Source organism: Giraffa tippelskirchi, chromosome 2 (genome assembly GCF_054371585.1).
Source record: "Giraffa tippelskirchi isolate mGirTip1 chromosome 2, T2T-mGirTip1v1.2.pri, whole genome shotgun sequence".
In the NCBI taxonomy this organism is placed as follows: Eukaryota; Metazoa; Chordata; class Mammalia; order Artiodactyla; family Giraffidae; genus Giraffa; species Giraffa tippelskirchi.
This window is the reverse complement of record NC_137276.1, coordinates 209965927-209984299: the sequence shown is the minus strand read 5'-3', so window position 1 is coordinate 209984299 and position 18373 is coordinate 209965927. Positions and strand designations below refer to the sequence as shown.

At 31.7% G+C, this 18373-nt stretch overlaps 1 protein-coding gene across 50 annotated transcripts in view; it reads right to left on the bottom strand.

The window, feature by feature from the left end:
• Positions 1-918: 918 nt before the first annotated feature.
• Positions 919-18373, bottom strand: part of USP25 (ubiquitin specific peptidase 25) — a 153066-nt gene continuing 135611 nt past the window's right edge. For 49 of the 50 annotated variants that reach the window (XM_081572643.1, XM_081572651.1, XM_081572655.1 and 46 more), the window contains 6 exons: positions 15355-15533; positions 13473-13551; positions 9884-9963; positions 5749-5872; positions 1831-2026; positions 919-1530 (listed from right to left, as the gene is read on the bottom strand). In XM_081572643.1, the coding sequence (XP_081428769.1) occupies positions 1358-1530; positions 1831-2026; positions 5749-5872; positions 9884-9963; positions 13473-13551; positions 15355-15533 (831 nt within the window). In that variant the 3' untranslated portion in view covers positions 919-1357. Of the gene's footprint in view, positions 1531-1830; positions 2027-5748; positions 5873-9883; positions 9964-13472; positions 13573-15329; positions 15534-18373 lie in introns of all 50 variants that reach the window. The other variant, XR_014077593.1, reaches the window with a different exon arrangement.

The following is an 18373-nucleotide window of genomic DNA, read 5'->3' as shown; positions in this document are numbered from 1 at the left end:
AATAGCTTAATATTTTTTTGTTCTTCCTCCATCCAGATCTTTTATGAGAGGCACTTATAAAAAGCTCTAGTTTTGGCGACGCTGTAACAAACATACACATAGTATAATGATATATTTTACTATGCTGACAAAGTATCACTTATAAAGAAATTTTTATAAATTCAAAAATAGGTTGTTGGTAGCATGATTACCTTTAAAGTATTGGATTTCATTCACAATATTACTTCATTAATCTTAAATAGCAGTTCCACCTATAAAATGTTCTACAGTTTTTTTCCTTTTTGAAAAGGAAGTAAATAAATGCAAGAAGATACTCATATAATTTCTAGTTCAACAATAAACTTCTATTTCACAGCATTATTAGAGAACATTTTCAATTAAAGTAGTATACAATTTACAAAAATAGAATGATTATGTAATGCAAACACCATCCTCCATTATGAAGAATGTGTGTGTGTGTGTGTATGTACGTGTATATATATATAATATATACATATACATAGTTCTTATAAGTTTCACTATTAAATAGCCCTTATTCAAGTATTTTTTTCTGGTATCTCTTGAAATAATCATCTTGCTATACTATATGTAAATACATTAAAAAAATTAAAGGTTAATCTAAGAAAAGCTTAAAAGTTTCAGTGTGGTTGACTTAAATATCAGCCGCTCACTTCAGTTAAAACCTGATTTGAATTCAAAACAGGTTTAGGTGCCATACTAAGTATAACAACTTAGTCAAAAATATAGATATAATATTTAAGTATCAAATATTCAGTAAATTTCTAATGTGCTAACATTAGAGCAAAATTAAAGGTCTGTATTAATCTGTTAATCACCCATAAACAATTCCCAGGAAAAAATTCATTTATATAAACTAAAAAAATACACTAATATATAATATACCTGCTTACAAACACATAGGTAGCCATAAATAAAACTTTATTCTTTAATTTCATTTACAAGCTACCAAATATTATGTATTGTACACAGTGCTGAACACTTAAATGGCTATAGTCACGGAGGATCTAGACTGAATGGAAAGCTGTAGATCAAGAAAAGATAAAAGCAAAGTAATACTGTAACAGAAAAGTGGCAAAAGCATGGTTTTGCCATAATAAAATCAATTGGATTGGTAATCATACATCAGTTCTGGTTAAAACAAAGTCTGAGTGCCATGCGATTCTCAGCTTTATTGTTTGCAGTCTGGCTAAAGTCTGCAGAGTCAATTTGTCTTTTGTAGTTATTAAAATAAAAAGTTAAAAATTATAGCAGCAACAAGCAAACCCTGTGAAAGGAAGGCAAGGGCTAAGAACTAAAAAAACGTTTATACAGTGTGTTCAGGGAGAGTATGTGCAGTTTATCTTCCATCAGCAGGAGTTCGACTGAGGGACAGCATGATTCGGGCAAATCGCTCACAGAGTTCATGTGTGGAGTACGGAGGTAATTTCGGCGGCTCATGGAAACCTTTAATCTCCGTAGAACAATCAAGCAGCTTTGGCAGAAAATCTGTCAGCTTCTCTTGGAGGTTTGCTGCAAATACAATCAGATGTAAGTAAACACTGACAGGGAGAAAAATTATCTTCAACAAAATTTATTAATTTAGAGTAGGCAGCTGATGTTTCATTTCAAAGCATGCAAAATCATTGCCATTTAGGAGGAAGAAGTAAAACATGAATGGCAACAGCAATATGTACAGCTTAGTTTGTAAACAAGAAAAAAAAAATCATGTGAATGTAACAATGTCACAGAATATAAAAATGATAATAACATCTAATTCTAACAGCTTTAATCCCAACAACTCAGGAATCCACTAGCATTGTTTCAACTTACATTCCATTTCTTGTCCAAGATAGGAACACCATCGATTTCTCATATCTTCCACAGCAAGTATGTCTTTCTCTTCCATTTCATCCACCAATAACAGGGGCAAAAATGGGACAATAAATTCATTCATGATAATCAGACCATTGTTTACTTCTCTATCCTCTCCAGATTCAAACAGTTCTGCAGCTTGCTCATTTAATTTCTTAATGCAATGAGAGAGAGAGAGAAAAAAAAAACAGGTTTGTTTCCTTTTCAATTAAATAAAAATAGAGTGTGAATAATGAAGGTAACATAATAAGCATGTTTTTGCAAACAGTAATAGAACAAATGGAAATCAGAAAAAGCAACCTCAGCTTATTGAGCGAGAAAAGTTTCTCAGAAAAGGATATGCATGTTACAACAGAAACAAAAGCAAAAAAAAAAAAAGAGAGAGAGAAATACTGTTGTCATGTTTTTAAATTTCATATTCAGTTTATTTTACTTTGATCATCACTATAGGAACCATTTTTAAATTAATTCTCCAGAGGTGAATTACCCCAATTCTAAAATATGATAAGCACTCAAAGTAATTTTAAAAGCAAAGAAATTCAGATTCCATACTAATTTTGAAAAACTCATCTTTTCCATAAATGTCAACTGAACAGGGACTGTTATATTTCTTGATACAAAAATATAAAGGTAATCAATTAAACCATTCATTTCTTCAAAAAATTCTACTCAGTACATGCCATGTGCCAGAAACTGTTTTAGTTGCAAGGGTACCCAAATGACTAATAAGGAAACTCTCATGGAGTTTACAATCTGTTACAATACAAGGATCAGTAAAATTTTCTCTGTAAAGGACAAGACAGGAAATATTTTAGGCTCTGAGGGCTATATAGTCTTTGTTGCAATGACATTAACATTATTGCACCAAGACAGTCATATGTAAATGAATGGGCAGGGCTATGTTTCAGTAAAACTTCATTTATAAAAACAAGAGGCAGGCTGGAGCAGAGGCCAAGAATGCTGACATCTAATTAAATAGAAGAAAGAAATCCATGAGATAAGAAATACAGACATGGGAGACAGAAAAAAGATACAGGTATAATAAGACTTAAAACATTTTTTTAAACTGGAGGATAACTGCTTTAACAATGTTGTGTATGTGAATCAGCTATAAGAATACATATATTCCCTCAGTCATGAGCCTCCCTCCCACCTGCCCATAAGATGTTTATGTCTGAAATCTCATGTTAACAGAATGAAGAGTATGATTTTTAAATAATCTTCATATTTTAAGAAGAATTTAAATTACAAAAATCATATTATTTCTTAGGTTTATGACATTCTTGTGCAATTCATCTTGACTTTGTAGAGAGCTTATGCTAAAAGTCCAATTCAGCCACTAAGTAATTATCTAACAGTCAGCAAACAACTAATTTCCTAGCTTCACCTTCTTTATATGAAAAATGGCATACTATATATAACCTTCCTCACATAGTGGCTAAGAGGATTAAATGAGATAAGCCTTTAAGTATATAGTGTAATTTTTACAATTTGCATTCAAAGACATTATTATTCTGAAATTTGATGTTATGTTCACTAAATCAATACAGATCCTACAAACAACTTAAGCATAGTTATGTCCAAAGCCAGCCTTATTCATCCTCTTAAGAGTCCCCAAAGCCAAAGACAGAACAGAACTAGTAAGTCATGAGGCTTTAATGCTTCTATTTCCTTCTTTCCACTCACCTAATAGTTACCAATCATTTCCTTTACCATTCATACAGCTTCTCTTTCATACTGTACCTCTTAGTTGAGACTCTTCCTCTTTTCCCTGTCTATCTTTTCTAGGGTTCTTTGTTTCAATCTTTACTCCATTCCAGTCCATATTCAAGTATACTACCACCAGAATTATTTTCTAAAAACAAAACTGATCATGCCCGATTTATTCCAACTTCACAATCAACTCATGAGAATGGTGCGTAAGCTTCTACACTGTTTGACATCAACAAACACTGTTGGCTTTATCACTTCCACCTAAACTTGTTCCTCGTAACTAAGCCACAATAGACTTATCTTCATTTTCTCTTGTATACTCTCCATGTCTTTTCATATGATATTCCTTTGTCTAGAATTTCTTGCCCCTTCTCTACAAGGCACATAAAGCCTATATATCCATCAGGATACAGATCAGTGTTTATCTTATTTCTTAAGCTTCTCTCCTACAATTTCAAGCATATTATGTTGCATATTTCTCATAATACTTATTATGAAATATAAAAATTACTTGTATACATCTCTCACCAGATTGAATTCTCTTAGGATATAATAATGGGTCTTATCTTTGCATCCCTCAGAATCTGATACTCAGTAAATGCTCAATATAAAAAAATAAATAAATAAATAAATAAGGAAAAAAGAAAACACCTAAAAAGAATACTAAAATTCTCTTGAAGCTTCATTTAAATTCCTATGTGAAACAATAAATGCGGCTGGCTTACTAACATAAAAGGATAAACACTGTTTACCATAATATAAACACTGTCTACCATAGTGGTAGGCAGTATTTTAGTTGTGTTTATGTTTAAAATAGGTTTACCAAAATATTTCAATATCCTAACACTGCAAAGTTTTACATTAAGAATTGCTTTGATTCATTCAATGCATGAATTATGAACCTGAATATAATTCAGATCTTCCTTCTTGGGCATTGATTAAAAACCTTTTGAAACTGATCATATTAAGAATGGGCTTCCCTGGTGGCTCAGAGGTTAAGAATTTGCCTGCCAATGCAGGAAATGCAGGTTTGATCCCTGGATTGGGAAGATCCCCTGGGGAAGGAAATGGCAACCCACTCAAGTATTCTTGCCTGGAGAATTCCATGGACAGAGGAGCCTGGCGGGCTACAGTCCATGGGATCACAAGAGAGTCAGACATGACTTAGTGACTAAAGAACAACAAATTAAGAATACCATCCTTGATGGATACAAACCATCAATAATTAAAGTCTTAAAATATACTCAAATGCAATAATACCAGCTAAGAGAAAAATAACAAAATCACAAGCTTCTACTATTGCCATTCAAAAATTCTGAAGACATAATGCAGACTACAATTAACATATACTATGCAGTTCTACTGAAAGAAAACATTTCAGCAGTACTCCTACTGAAAGTCTTTTTAAAGTACATGTAAACCAAGTAACCTATATTGGCTCAAAAATGATATACTCTTGCATACGTTTATGTATTTTATAGAAAAAAAAATCATGACTTAGAGGTCCACAATCTATAGTCATGTTAATAGCGAAATGAAATCCAATCATAAAAAGTATAAAGATGGAATTTGTGGGTTTACACTTAAAGATAAGCAAAGTCAAGAAACATTACCAAAATATTCCAGATATCCAGAAAGTAAACTGGTGGGGAAAACTGCTGAAAATATTTAAGTTCATAACAATATTTCAGCACAAACACAGTAAAAATACTTGAGGAAAAAATTTCAATGACTAGATTGGAAAAAAACTTCGTATTACAATGAATTATTTAACGTTATGTACACCAAATATACTCTTTATAAAAACTCAGAAAAATCTATACATTTTCTGGAATAACAATAATGATAATGTATCATACTATTCAGCACCTCTTCTGCATCAAAAATGGAATGGTAGAATGAGAAGAAATCTACATATAAAAATTAATTATTCTGATCTCATTTTAAGAATATTTATTATTTATCATCTGTAAAACTTAAGATTCTTAAAGAAGGGATAAAGAATTGAGTGTATTCTCCCACCTCAAGGAAGTAGACCCAGAAGACAGACATCATCATGACAATTACTCCATCAGAATTTATAGTCATTTACATGAGTCTGAAAAATTGCCCAATCTAAAACAATCCGAGAGAGTAAACACACACTATGTGCCTTCGACTTACTAGTAAACATTCTCTTCTATAATGTGATATCAGTTCTTCATCATGTCCTCTGTATGGGCCTTTGGACAACAGTTCTTTGTTATTCTGATAAGCACAGATAAGGAATAGCAAGGAATCTATATAACTTAAAAAACAGAAGTACAGCATTAGTATTTTATTTTTGTAAAAGAAGGACAACTACCATTACAAAACATTTTGAGTATACATTTAAATTTTGATTATCCAGATCAACATTAAAATAAAACATCTGATGATACACTGTATGCCTGAGAGTATCTCTGGAGCAACAGCCACATGTGAAGCTAGTAGACAGTTGTTTTAAAACAAAGAAAAACTCAAAAACCAAACAAAATTGAGCTAGGAAGTTAGAAAAAACTGGGAAAAAAAGGCCAAACTGATTAATTCAGAGAGTTCCTTCTGTCTTCTTTGCTATTTCTTTCCATTTAGATTCAAAATTAACACTGACGTGAAAGTCAACAGTCTACTTTTTTAGTAACACCATGACATTTTGTTTGAGGGACTGATCAGGTTACTTTGCTTATCACAAACATCATTTGATTAATTCAATGACTATTTTTAGTCAATGACTATTTTTAGGTTTGTTTTTTTTTTTCCCCTATGTGAGGGCACAGTCATTGAGAAAAATTAACAGAGGGGAGAATATCCAAAGGAGCTGGGAGAAGTAGAAAGGGAAAAAATGCTTCCAAATCTGGGAAATCTACTGGGATACAAGCAAACACTAACATAAAAGGCAGACAGGGTTAAGCCTTTGCTTAATATTTAATATTGCTATAATTTTAGACCTTATGAAGTTCAAACTAAGTTTTAAAAAGGGAATATGACACAAATATTTCAGTATTATATTTGTCTCTAAAATGATTATTCCTCCTCTAACATGCTGTAGGACAAATATATAACAGTTGTACATCTGTATGGGCTTCCCTGGTGGCCCAGTGGTAAAGAATTGGCCTACTTCAATAAGGAGACACAGGTTTGATCCCTGGGTCAGGAAGATCCCTTGTAGGAGGGCATGGCAACCCACTCCAGTATTCTTGTCTGGGGAATCCCATGGACAGAGGAGCCTGGTGGGCTATAGTTCACGGTGTCACAAATGAGTCGGACTTGACTTAGTGACTAAAACAACAACAATATATCTATATAACTGAAATATGAAAGATATTTTAAGACACTGCCCATGAGCCAATTTTTCTACTCATAGCATATCTTACAAATTCTGAAAAATGCAACATCCTAAGAAGTGAAATGCTGTACAGAAACAATATTTTATAGCTCTTTAAGCAATACTGCCCATCATTGTTACTGTTTGTTAATTTCAGGTGCTCAGACACAAACAAGTCATTTATATAGTCCAAATGTTAAATGTAGAATTATGGGGAAATAAAATACTCATTCATGACAAATCAAATTACACACCTGAAACTACTTCATTAAACATATGTTCTTTTAAATATTTCTTGAAAACAGCTTTTCCCAGGGATTTGTTTTTGCATAAATTTAGGGCATGACATCTTATTTTGAAATAATATGGGTATAGTCTCAGCTAAAGCTTTTTCATTTAGAGAGTGACAATAGTACTAAGTGCTGTCTTGTGCCACTAAGTTGAATTAGTCTGCTGGCACATCTACCTTTCCTTTTACAGCTACTAAGTTCCCAGTTGAAAGGTCTCCCTGGAATGACACCCATATCTGGCTTTCTAGACCTGAGTCATCTCTCTGAGAATAGCTCTGAAACCATGAACTTATTCCAATTTTCTAGTGAAGTACACAGAATGTTCCACATTTTATCAGCCTTTAAAGTGCTTCCATTTCAAGTAAACCAGAATAAAATTCAGCAGTCCAGTTACCAAAATCTTATTTAAGATAAAATAAGACTAGGTAGCCTTTAATTTTCATTTTTACTGCTGTAAAATTATGGCTCCTAAAAACATGATTTCATTTCACTACTCATACAAGTAACAGCAGCCCACTAATAAATATTCAATTTATAGCTTTCAAGTGCTGTTTTTATTAAAAAAAAAAGTTTGACAGAGCATTTTGCCAACATCTTATATACTGCTAGTTATGGTAACTGCTACATTTGTGGTATAATTAACATTTCTTTTTACAAAATCCCGTAAATATTATTTGCCACAATCACTAATTTCCTAACTGATATTTCCAATTTAAAATAAACATTTGCGATGCTAAGAATATTCATTTTACCAACAAGAATATATTTAAGATTAAGTAAATTATGAAATTTAAACACAATTTATTTAAAGTCCTTTAACAAATGCTAGCTCAGAAAAGCTAATGCAGAAGCAATGCAGAGAGGAAGAAAAAAAGTTTCATCTTTTTAGTTCTTACTGAGATAATGAATACACTTTGTCCTTTTCTTATTTCATTAAATATAAGAACACAGAGGCCTTTATTTCAATTCTTCTCGCCCTAGTCAGCTGTGTGACCTTGGCAAAGTTATTGTATCACTTTAGAGCCTAGTTTCTTTTATCTGTTAAATGGAAAAGCCTTTTACACACTCTATTCTATTGCAAAGACATATTAATATTTTTCTTAGAAACCTTAATCTCTAAAATCCTAAAGCAAATTAGAATATTCCTACTAAAGAAATAAAATGTTGGCCAAAATATGATTTTATAAAAGAGAGCTATTGATCAAAATATTTTCTACTTCAGCTGACCAAAGTGAATTATCTTAAAAGTACACAATCATTAGGTCTTTAATAATTTGTCTCCAAGTATTAATATTACTTTTTACTTTTCTACTTTTACGTGTTAACTTTTAAGATTTTGATGGCTTTGTGCTTGGTCCAATGAACTGAGTGGCACTGTTCAATAGAACTTCCTGCAGTAATGGAAGTGGTGTGTCTCTGCTGGCCAAAACAGCAGCCATTAGTCACATGTGACTACTGGCCATCTGAAATACGGCTAGTATGACTGAGAAACTTAAAAGTTTTAAAAATTTTAATTAAATTGTCCTACACGGCTCGTTAGCCACCATCTTGTACAGCATAGCTCTAGAAGTAATACTCCATGTTGGCATTTAAAAAAATAGCATTACTACTTCCAGTGGAGGTAAAATACACAATAAAAAAGGAAAGAAAAAAAAAAAGAAATCAATACCCTTTTTACTTGATGGCACTATTACAGTATATTTTAAACATGGCACTTAAAAAATCCCTAGTCAAGTAAATTAATGTTAAAGGATATGAATTAAATACATGGATAATAAATAAATGCAATTAGTTAATAATCTATAGTGCTCAGTAAATCAATATGCCGCCTTTCTTCTCAGTAACAATAACAATTTGGTAAGTAGAAATTCCTTTAAAATCACCTGTAATTTGTATGAGAAGTTATCTAAAATATTTACAGCTACAATATTTAGAAGGCAAGTGATCAGTTTTCTAAAGATATATTTTTTACAGTACCTGGAATTTCATAAAAAGAGACACATTAGAAACATTCTCTAATTTGCAATCAAGATTAAACTCAGAAAGAACAGGAAAAAGGCTAGTGACAGGAAGGTGGATGTTGGAGAATACAAAGAATTCCATTTGCTGGCTACCAGCTGCTTTGAAAGTGAACGTGAAAGTTGCTCAGTCATGTCTGACTCTTTGCGACCCCATGGACTCTGTAGTCCATGGAATTCTCCAGGGCATAATAATGGAGTGGGTAGCCTTTTCCTTCTCCAGGGGATCTTCTCAACCCAGGGATCGAACCCAGGTCTCCTGCAGTGCAGGCGGATTCTTTACCAGCTAAGCCACAAGGGAAGCCCAGGGAAGGAAAACCAGCTGCTTTGGTCCCTAGCAAATCTAGGCTTCAATCTAATCCTATTTCATTCTAAACTTCAACTGTAGTGTCTGAGAGCTGATAAAATCAATGAAAATAATGCTAACTTTACAAATTTAATTTTAAATGGAAAATATACTGCATATGGGGTATATGGGGATTCTTTGTATTAACTTTGCAATTTGCAATTGTAAATTTAAGATAGTTGTAAAATAAAGTTTATTGAAAATATATATTGTGAATAAAATCTTTTTGAGAGATGAGGTCACATCTGAATAGAATACAAGAATTAAGCTTTTCTTATCATGTGTGTCCATTTTGCCTTACCTTTCTCTTTGAAAATTTTCTAGCCCAATAATCAGATACATGGTTGTTTCTCTGAATTTTCTATAATCCTGATGCCACTCCTGTAGGTGAAAGAATATTAAAAGTATATAGATATTAAAACTACAATGAAAACTACTTATAAATACATTTTATGATAACTACTTGAACTAACAGAAGCAGAGTTCAAAATTGAAGATAAACTAGACCTAAATCAAGACTTTAATTTCTTACATACAAACCTGTCAGTGTAAAAATAAAGGTAAAAATTGAAGACACTGATGAGAGAAATTAAACCACCTCACTAGAAGATAGCAGAAATAAAAGGCAAGATGATCAACAGGTAGGCCATTTGTCTCTCAAAAATTCTTCAGTGTAAAAGTTTATTAAGATATTATCAGAGAATATTTGGGGTGCATATATCTTTTCAAATTTCTGTTTTCAATTTTTTTCCAGACATATACCAGGAGAGAATTGATGGGTTATTTTCATGTTTTTGAGGAACCTCCACAGTGTTACCCATGGGGAGAGGAAAAGGAGGAGGAGCACAGTCCAAGTACAGAATCAGAAAATGTCAAGTATGTATGAAATAGATAAGCAACAAAGACCTATTGTACAGCACAGGGAATTATAGCTATTATCTTGTAATACCTTTTAATAGAATATTATCTGTAAACATACTGAACAACTATGCTGTACACTGAAACTAATATAATGTAAAGCAACAACACTACATTTAAAAAAATATTATTATAGACCTACATCACATTGAATGTAGAAGGTAAATGAAGCTAACTAATAGGAATCAAAGCTCGAAGACTATTATTTGAAACAGAGTTTTAAGGAACTGAAAGAAAAATAAAAATGTTGTATTAAACTTAACCTTTTAATTTTGCAAAATTTGTGATAAATTTTAAATGTGGTTGCTAAGCAGTCTTTTCAACTGAGACATGGTGAAAAAGACAGAAGCATTTCACAGCTCCTCTCCAAAACACCCATAATTATTGAGCATGTCATATAACAAAATGATTCAGAACTCACAATCTACAACTCTATAAAACAATTTTTTAAAAAAATCAAGATTTTTTTAACTTACTTAATAGAAATTGATTCAAGGAAAATCATAACTAAAATTCAATATAGGATTACCCTAAAAGAGATAGTGATGATAAAAGTGTGAAAGCTTTTATACACATTATTGTAAATAATGAAAGTAAGATACATATAGGCCAGTTACTAGCCAACTATTGATATATTCTCCTTGAATATAAATCATTTTAATTTAAAAAGGCAAAATTTTCATACTATTGAAAGTGGCAGTGTTAGTCACTCAGTCCTGTATGACTCTTTGCAACCCCATGGACTGTAACCCACCAGGCTTCTCTATCCATGGAATTCTCCAGGCAAGAATACTGGAGTGGGTTGCCATTCCCTTCTCCAGGGGATCTTCCTGACCCAGCGATCAAATCCGGATCTCCTGCATTGCAGGCAGATTTCTTTACCAACTGAGCCACCAGGGATAGAAGACATTAATAACAAACAAAGGTAAAATTTATCTCTAAGCATAAAGTTAGCTTTTCTGGGGGAAGTATTCAAATTGCCACTCTGTTATCATTAGATTCACCTCAGAAGTTTTCAGTAGGTAAACTTCTTCTTTAAAGGGTTAGACAATAAATAGTTAAGGCTTTGCAGGCCATGCAGTCTCTGTTGTAGTTACTCAACTCTGCAGTTGTAGTGTGAAAGTGTTTATAAGTCAATATCTAAACAAATGGCTTGTGTTCCAATAAAACTTTATTTATAAAAGCAGGTGATGAGCTGGATTTGGTTTGCAGGCCGAGGATTACTGATGTGTGACTCAGAGCAAGACAAAGATATGTGGGATATACAAAATCCAAAAACATGTCATGTAAATACCTGTAAGATTTAATGGCTCTGCAATTAGAAAAAATAATGAGAAATTTTCAGAATAAAAATATGCAGAATCCAATCTGATGAAGCAAACTGGTGGAGGGACTGCAGAAGCAAATAACAATTAAAATCAAGTCCCATGTTAACTTGAATCTTGGGAGACAAGGGCAGAATTAGCAACCAATTTGCCTGTATCTCTGCCATGTATTATGTGTCCATTTTTTTTGTGGCTATGTTCCCAGATTTTCTATTTTGCCTTATAATTCAAATTTATCCTTTCTTATGATAATATTATTATAAAGTATAACAGTTAAGATAGTTTATATTGATTTCAAGTGAAAATAGCCTTCCTACCTTGTTTTACAAGAATGCTGAGACTAGAATGTTTGCATTTCCAAAACATTTTTTAATCAGCTTATTAAGCTCCATAAAACAACTTGCTAGAAGTTTGTTAGAAACTGAACAGTTTCAATAAACCATTCTGTGGAAAACTGACATCTTTACAACACCAAGTTTTCCAAACACAATACATACATCCATTTACTTAGGTTTTCTTTATAACATCTCCTAAAATTATGCACATCTTTTATTAAATTTGCTTTCAGGTACACCATCATTTTGGATATTATCTAAAATGGTGTCATTTTAAAGAATTTCTATCTGAATACTTGCTACTGGTATAAAGAAATAAAACTGATATTTGACATAGATTTGTATTTTACAAAGCTCTCTTATTATCTTTATTTATTGCCAATAAATTTATCTGTAGCTTTTTCTTTTCTAGATATAAAACATCTGCAAATAATGAGAGCTTTGTTTCTTCTTTTGCAATTTCTTACCTTTTGCTTTATTTTTATTGCCTTACTGTACTGCTTAAACTTCCAGTACAGCATTGAATAGAACTCGCATACAGCCCTGTCTTTTTCTTGATCACACAAGGAAAGTTTTCAATTTTCAGATTTCAATATGACTTTTATGGTAGTTCTGTTAGTTTTTGTTTTTCAAGACACTCTTCAGCAGACTAAAGTGTTCCAGGTTAGCTAAGAGTTTTGATCAAAAATGAATGTTTTTCTGTATCCTTCCTTTTATCTGTTAAAATGTAGTGAATTATACTAATTGTTTAAGGGAATATAAAGTAATCAGGTTTGCAAACCCGACCAATCACTAATCAAAGGCACTCATGAATGTAAGTTAAAATTTATTCATGTAAAAATTTTTGGAAAAACAATGTAGAAAGTTAAACTTAAAAATTTGACAAAATACTAGGTGTTTGAATTGGTAACTTAATTTTAAAGCCAAAGTTAACACAAAGAGAATTTTGTGCACAAAAACTACCACAAACACAATACCAATGCTCACATGCGTGCTCTCTCTCATACAACACTGTCCAATAATGACAAATACACAAGGCATACAATGACTGAAGCAAATTTTTAACTTCCCCTCAAAATATATATATATGAAGCAAAGAAAACGTATAGCATGGCTTCACTGTAATACAGCATTTAAGAATGGAGGTTCTGCTAACCAAGTTGTGACATGAAGCTATGATAACTTCAGACAGGTTAGTTCACCCCCCTTCATGATGAATTTTCTCAAGTGATTATTAGCTATGCTGAAATGAAAGATTACTGAACTAAGGAATTCCTCAATTTACAGTTCAACCTCTCAAAAGGCACATTACCTCATACTCCTCCATGTTTACTTCTTCAGGTTTTATCATTTCAATTTTGGCTTGAGCAACTTTCATTATGTTGTGACACCTTCAAATAAAAAAAAAAATTCTAAAGCAAAATCCATAAAAACTTAAAAAAATGTGTTTTATACAAAATTAAACTACTCAACACATACGAAAATGAAATCCACTATCACTGTGCAATATTTTTGAGAAAACAAATTTCAAATAACTTAAGGGAAAAATGTGGTTTTTTGGGCAATACTGGATATTTACTAAGTATATAAAGAAGACAAAAGCAATAATTCTAATTCACCATGATATATTTACATATGAATTTAAAATTATGTTCTATTAAAAAACATGAAAAAAGAAAGTTTTTAAAAAAATTGATAATGTATCTCTATTAAGCAAGCTCCAGAGACACAAAACCTCACTTCCCCCAAATAATATTATTCATAAATAGTAAAAAGATATCCAAAATGTGCCTATCCTTTCAGATAGGAATGGCAACATTTCAACAGATTTTATGATCAGAACCACTGCTAAAGAAATCTCCCCAAAGTATATTTATAGTTATCATAGACAGTTTACTCTGTATTTCAAGCACAAGAGAAATTAGATTTCTCAAAAAAAACTATTTTTACTTGCCAGGGCTACTAATTGCAGAAGATTGAAAAGTTAATGTGAGTACTTCATTAATATCTTCCCCAAATTCAATAGCATACACTCATTGGAACACAGTACACTAACAGCCCAGATAAAAGAAGGTCATAATTTCTGAGTTCTTCATTTATATTTAACAAAATAAGTGATGTCAACATTATTACTAATAAAAATAGTCATAGCCAATACTTACCGAGTTTTTACCAGATAGTGCTCAAAACCATTTACTTGCATTATTTCCCTTAATCCTAAATTTCACAGCAGATACATGATGAGGCAGAAATTAATCCTAGATGCTTTGTTTTCCATCACACTCTTTTCTACTACACTTATTTTGAATTCAGTATTTTCAAGACATTCATGAAAGGATAATCATTTACTTCAGAATTAAACTGTGTTTACCATGAACTCCAAGATAGTATAAATGTTTCTACATTTTAAAACTCTTCAATACTTTGGGTGTTCATCTAATAGCTGAATGTTTTGTTTTTTTTTTTTTTAACAGTATTTATTCTAACTGGATTAAATTTTAAACATTAGTAAACAGTTTTATAGGAACTTCTAAGAAAAAACTTGTTGGTAAACCAAAATTCATTTAACCATTCGAAGCCTTCTCTTTAAGTCAGAAGATGTTTAATTACTTTGTGTATATTAATTACTTTCCCCAACTGTTCTCAAAAAAGGATGATTCTGCTCCCACTGGGGGTATTTGGCAGTATCTGTGACATTTTGGGTTGTCACCACTTATGGGGTACTACTGGCATTTAATGGGTAGAGGCCAGGAACATTACTTACAAATTATAGGATAGCCCCCATACCCAGAACAAAACAAACTATCTGGACCAAAACATCCATAGTGCAGAGGTTCAGAAATTCTTTATTTTTCTGGAATTTCAGTCCCCAAAGGCCAGTGAAAATTATATTATACTCTTCTGTGTATCTTTCTATTGCTTATCTCAGTACCTCAGTTCACTATTAAAATGTAATAAAATGATCTAAATTATTTTGGGGTTAAACTTTTAAAAGTCATGATTATAAATAACAAATTACAAAGCAACTGAATTAAGTGAAGTCAAATTAAGTGAAGTCAAATTTTGTGCAGCACTTACTGAAATACATCTATTTGTAAAATACATATTCAAAAATTGCATTTGGAGCTATAAAAACAACACGGGCAATTTGAGCATGGGAATAAAATACTTAACATTTTGTATTTTCAAATTACCTTTCATCAAAACTCAAATTTCTATCAGCAAATTGTTCTAGCAATGTTTTCTCAATGATTTTCTTTGGAGCCTGATTTTGGATAAAGTACACTATTACATGATGTAAACGATAGTCTGTTTCTGGTGGGGTATCTTCTTGGGCCAATTTAACCAACCTTGAATATTCCAATTTAATTGCCTAGAAAATACAACAAAATGCCAATCTTAGTTAATTATAATAATTCACATCCTTCAATATTATAATTATCCTTATATTCAAATATGCTTTTTTCCTTTTAAAGTATTACAAAAAATGTATATCTAAGAACACTGTCCAATATTCCATAGTTTAAATACATCTAAGCTTACCATGAGTTATTTTGCAAAACCTATCAGAGTTTGGTCAAAGTCTATTCAGAGGCATCAGAAGACTGAGATACTAGCTATATCTCCTAATCTATGCTCCATTTGAAATACAACTCTAATATCTAAAATTCTAGGGTTGAGCTGTAGGTCCCTAGAATATTCATATCTGAAAGAAAATGGCTGGCTCTTAAATTGATGATAATAATACCATCACAATTAACTTTAACTGTAGAGCTTATAAATAAGGGATGAAAAAGTAAGGCTTTTTTTTCACTATAAATTTTTGTTTCAAAAATATCTGAATTTCACCAGTGTAATGTTTATCAATGAACACTATCACTATTACTACCTTGATACTGAGCTTACCTGTTCTTTATTAGCAACTACTATTTTGAGAAATAATAAATACTAATGTGTGTTCTCACACATAAGCAAATGATTTGAAAAATATTTGCTCAGAGAAATACGTATAGAGATATATATCAAGTACTGCCATATGTAAGAAGTCCATATAATTAAAGATAACACTTTAATTAAAATATTCATTTATATTAGACACCATATCTAAATTATTTTCTACTAACCATAGGACATTTGGAGCTACGTGCAAAATATGTTACAAAAAGTCCATTCTATTGGAAAGGGTTTTTTTGCATGCGTTTCCTAAGCAATTCTTGGCCATCCAGATACTATCACCTATTTGGCTGTATTTTACAGAAGTGAGAAAATGTACCTGAAAAACAGTAAATGGAACATTCTAGTTATATGTTTTTAAACTTCAATAAGGGGGGGGCTAATAAGTCCTTTCTATACAGATTAGCATTATAAATAGCATAAGATAATTACTCTATAGCTAAAATAAATTATTCCAACTTTATTTTAGACATACATATGCCATTCTAAAGTTTTATTGCTGTGCTAAAAAGCAGCCATGAAAATTAACTGTATTTGTCATGTAAGTCTATCATGACTCACTTTACTGCATGCTTTGCTTACAAACTCTTTAATCTTTCCGATTTGAAATTTAAAAATTCTCCAATTTGAAAAAAAGGCACATGGTCATTTAATAACTACACTATACTGAATTTGAGAGTAAGTGTAAAACAAAAAGTAATTGTTCTTCCTTGTTATGGCCATTTAGACAATGACTGCCATAGGCTATTGGAAGGTTTTTGTGTATTTAAATATTTCAGATGTCATGCTTTTGGCTGAAATTGGTATGACCAAAATAAAATTCTCTCTCAAATAATAATATAGGTTTAGATACAAGACATTATAATACTAAATGACTATCCATTCTCCCACCTCCCTTCAAAATGCAGGCTGTGATTTTTTTTTTTATAAATAGTAAACAGATTTCTATTAGAGAGTTACATTATCTGTCAGCTTTAAGATGATGTTTACCTCTTGATTTTGCTCTACTTATGATTCTCCTAATTATAATGAGTAAATGCCAATCTAACAATTTATAGGTGTTTTATTAAACCAGTAGAGGTAGAAAGGCACTTCCAAATTTCTAGAGCAATTTTTCAAACACAAAAATACTAAATTTTATTAGCATAAATTATCAATGAATGTTTTTTTATCAACTTCCTTCTCAAAAAGTTTTCTGACTTTCAAAATATACTGCATCATATATATTCCTTTCAAATTTTCAATGAAGTGTTCCACGCTGGTATATTCAGGAGATCTCTACACAATTTACAGTTAAAATTTAATGGGGTCCTGCTAATCAGGCTCAACGTTACCTATAAGGTCTTATTTCCTTTTATTCCTCTATTCAGATCAAGCTCCACTCCTCACAAATGCATGCACAACCTTTGTTTCTTAAGTTCTCTACTTGGATGATGTCCTTGACCATTTCCCATCAAGCCACACATGATCCATTCAATGAGACTGGTTAAAATCTGCTTTTTGAAATCTTCTTCCAAACAATTTCTAGTTTGACTTTTTTCTACTTTTCTGAATCATATGATAAAACATACTCTACATGTATTACTTCTTATAGAAGTTATATCTGGGCTTCCCTTGTGGCTCAGCTGGTAAAGAATCCGCCTTAGACCTGGGTTCAATCTCTAGGTTGGGAAGATCCCCTGAAGAAGGGAAAGGCTACCCACTACAGCATTCGGGCCTGGAGAATTCCATGGACTGTATAGTCCATGGGGTCACAAAGAGTTGGACACAACTGAGTGACTTTCACTTTCACAGACTATTTAAAATACCAAATATACAAATATATAGTATACTCTGGAGGCAGTAAGATCAAAGGCAAGATTAGCTAGAGTAAAATTCAGAAAGCTAAATATATCATTTTATTTTAAAAATTGATAGTGTACTAAGAGATACAGAAAATCTACTTCAAATTCCAGAGGATCAGAATCATATGGGTTATATTCTTTGACCATATGTTATATAAATAGGAATTAAAGGTAACACCCAAACTAAACACTTAGGAGTTTAAAAGTATTCTTCTATAAACTATTCTTGGACCAAAGGAATCAATATTATAATAACATTGGGAATATGAAATCTCAAAACCTAAATGACACAGCCAGATTGGTACAAGGAAAATTTCAACTTAAGCAATATAAAATAACATTTATTTCAAGAAGCTAGAAAAAGAAAATAAAACAAAATAAAGTAGAAAAAAGAAAATAATGTGGCAATTAGATA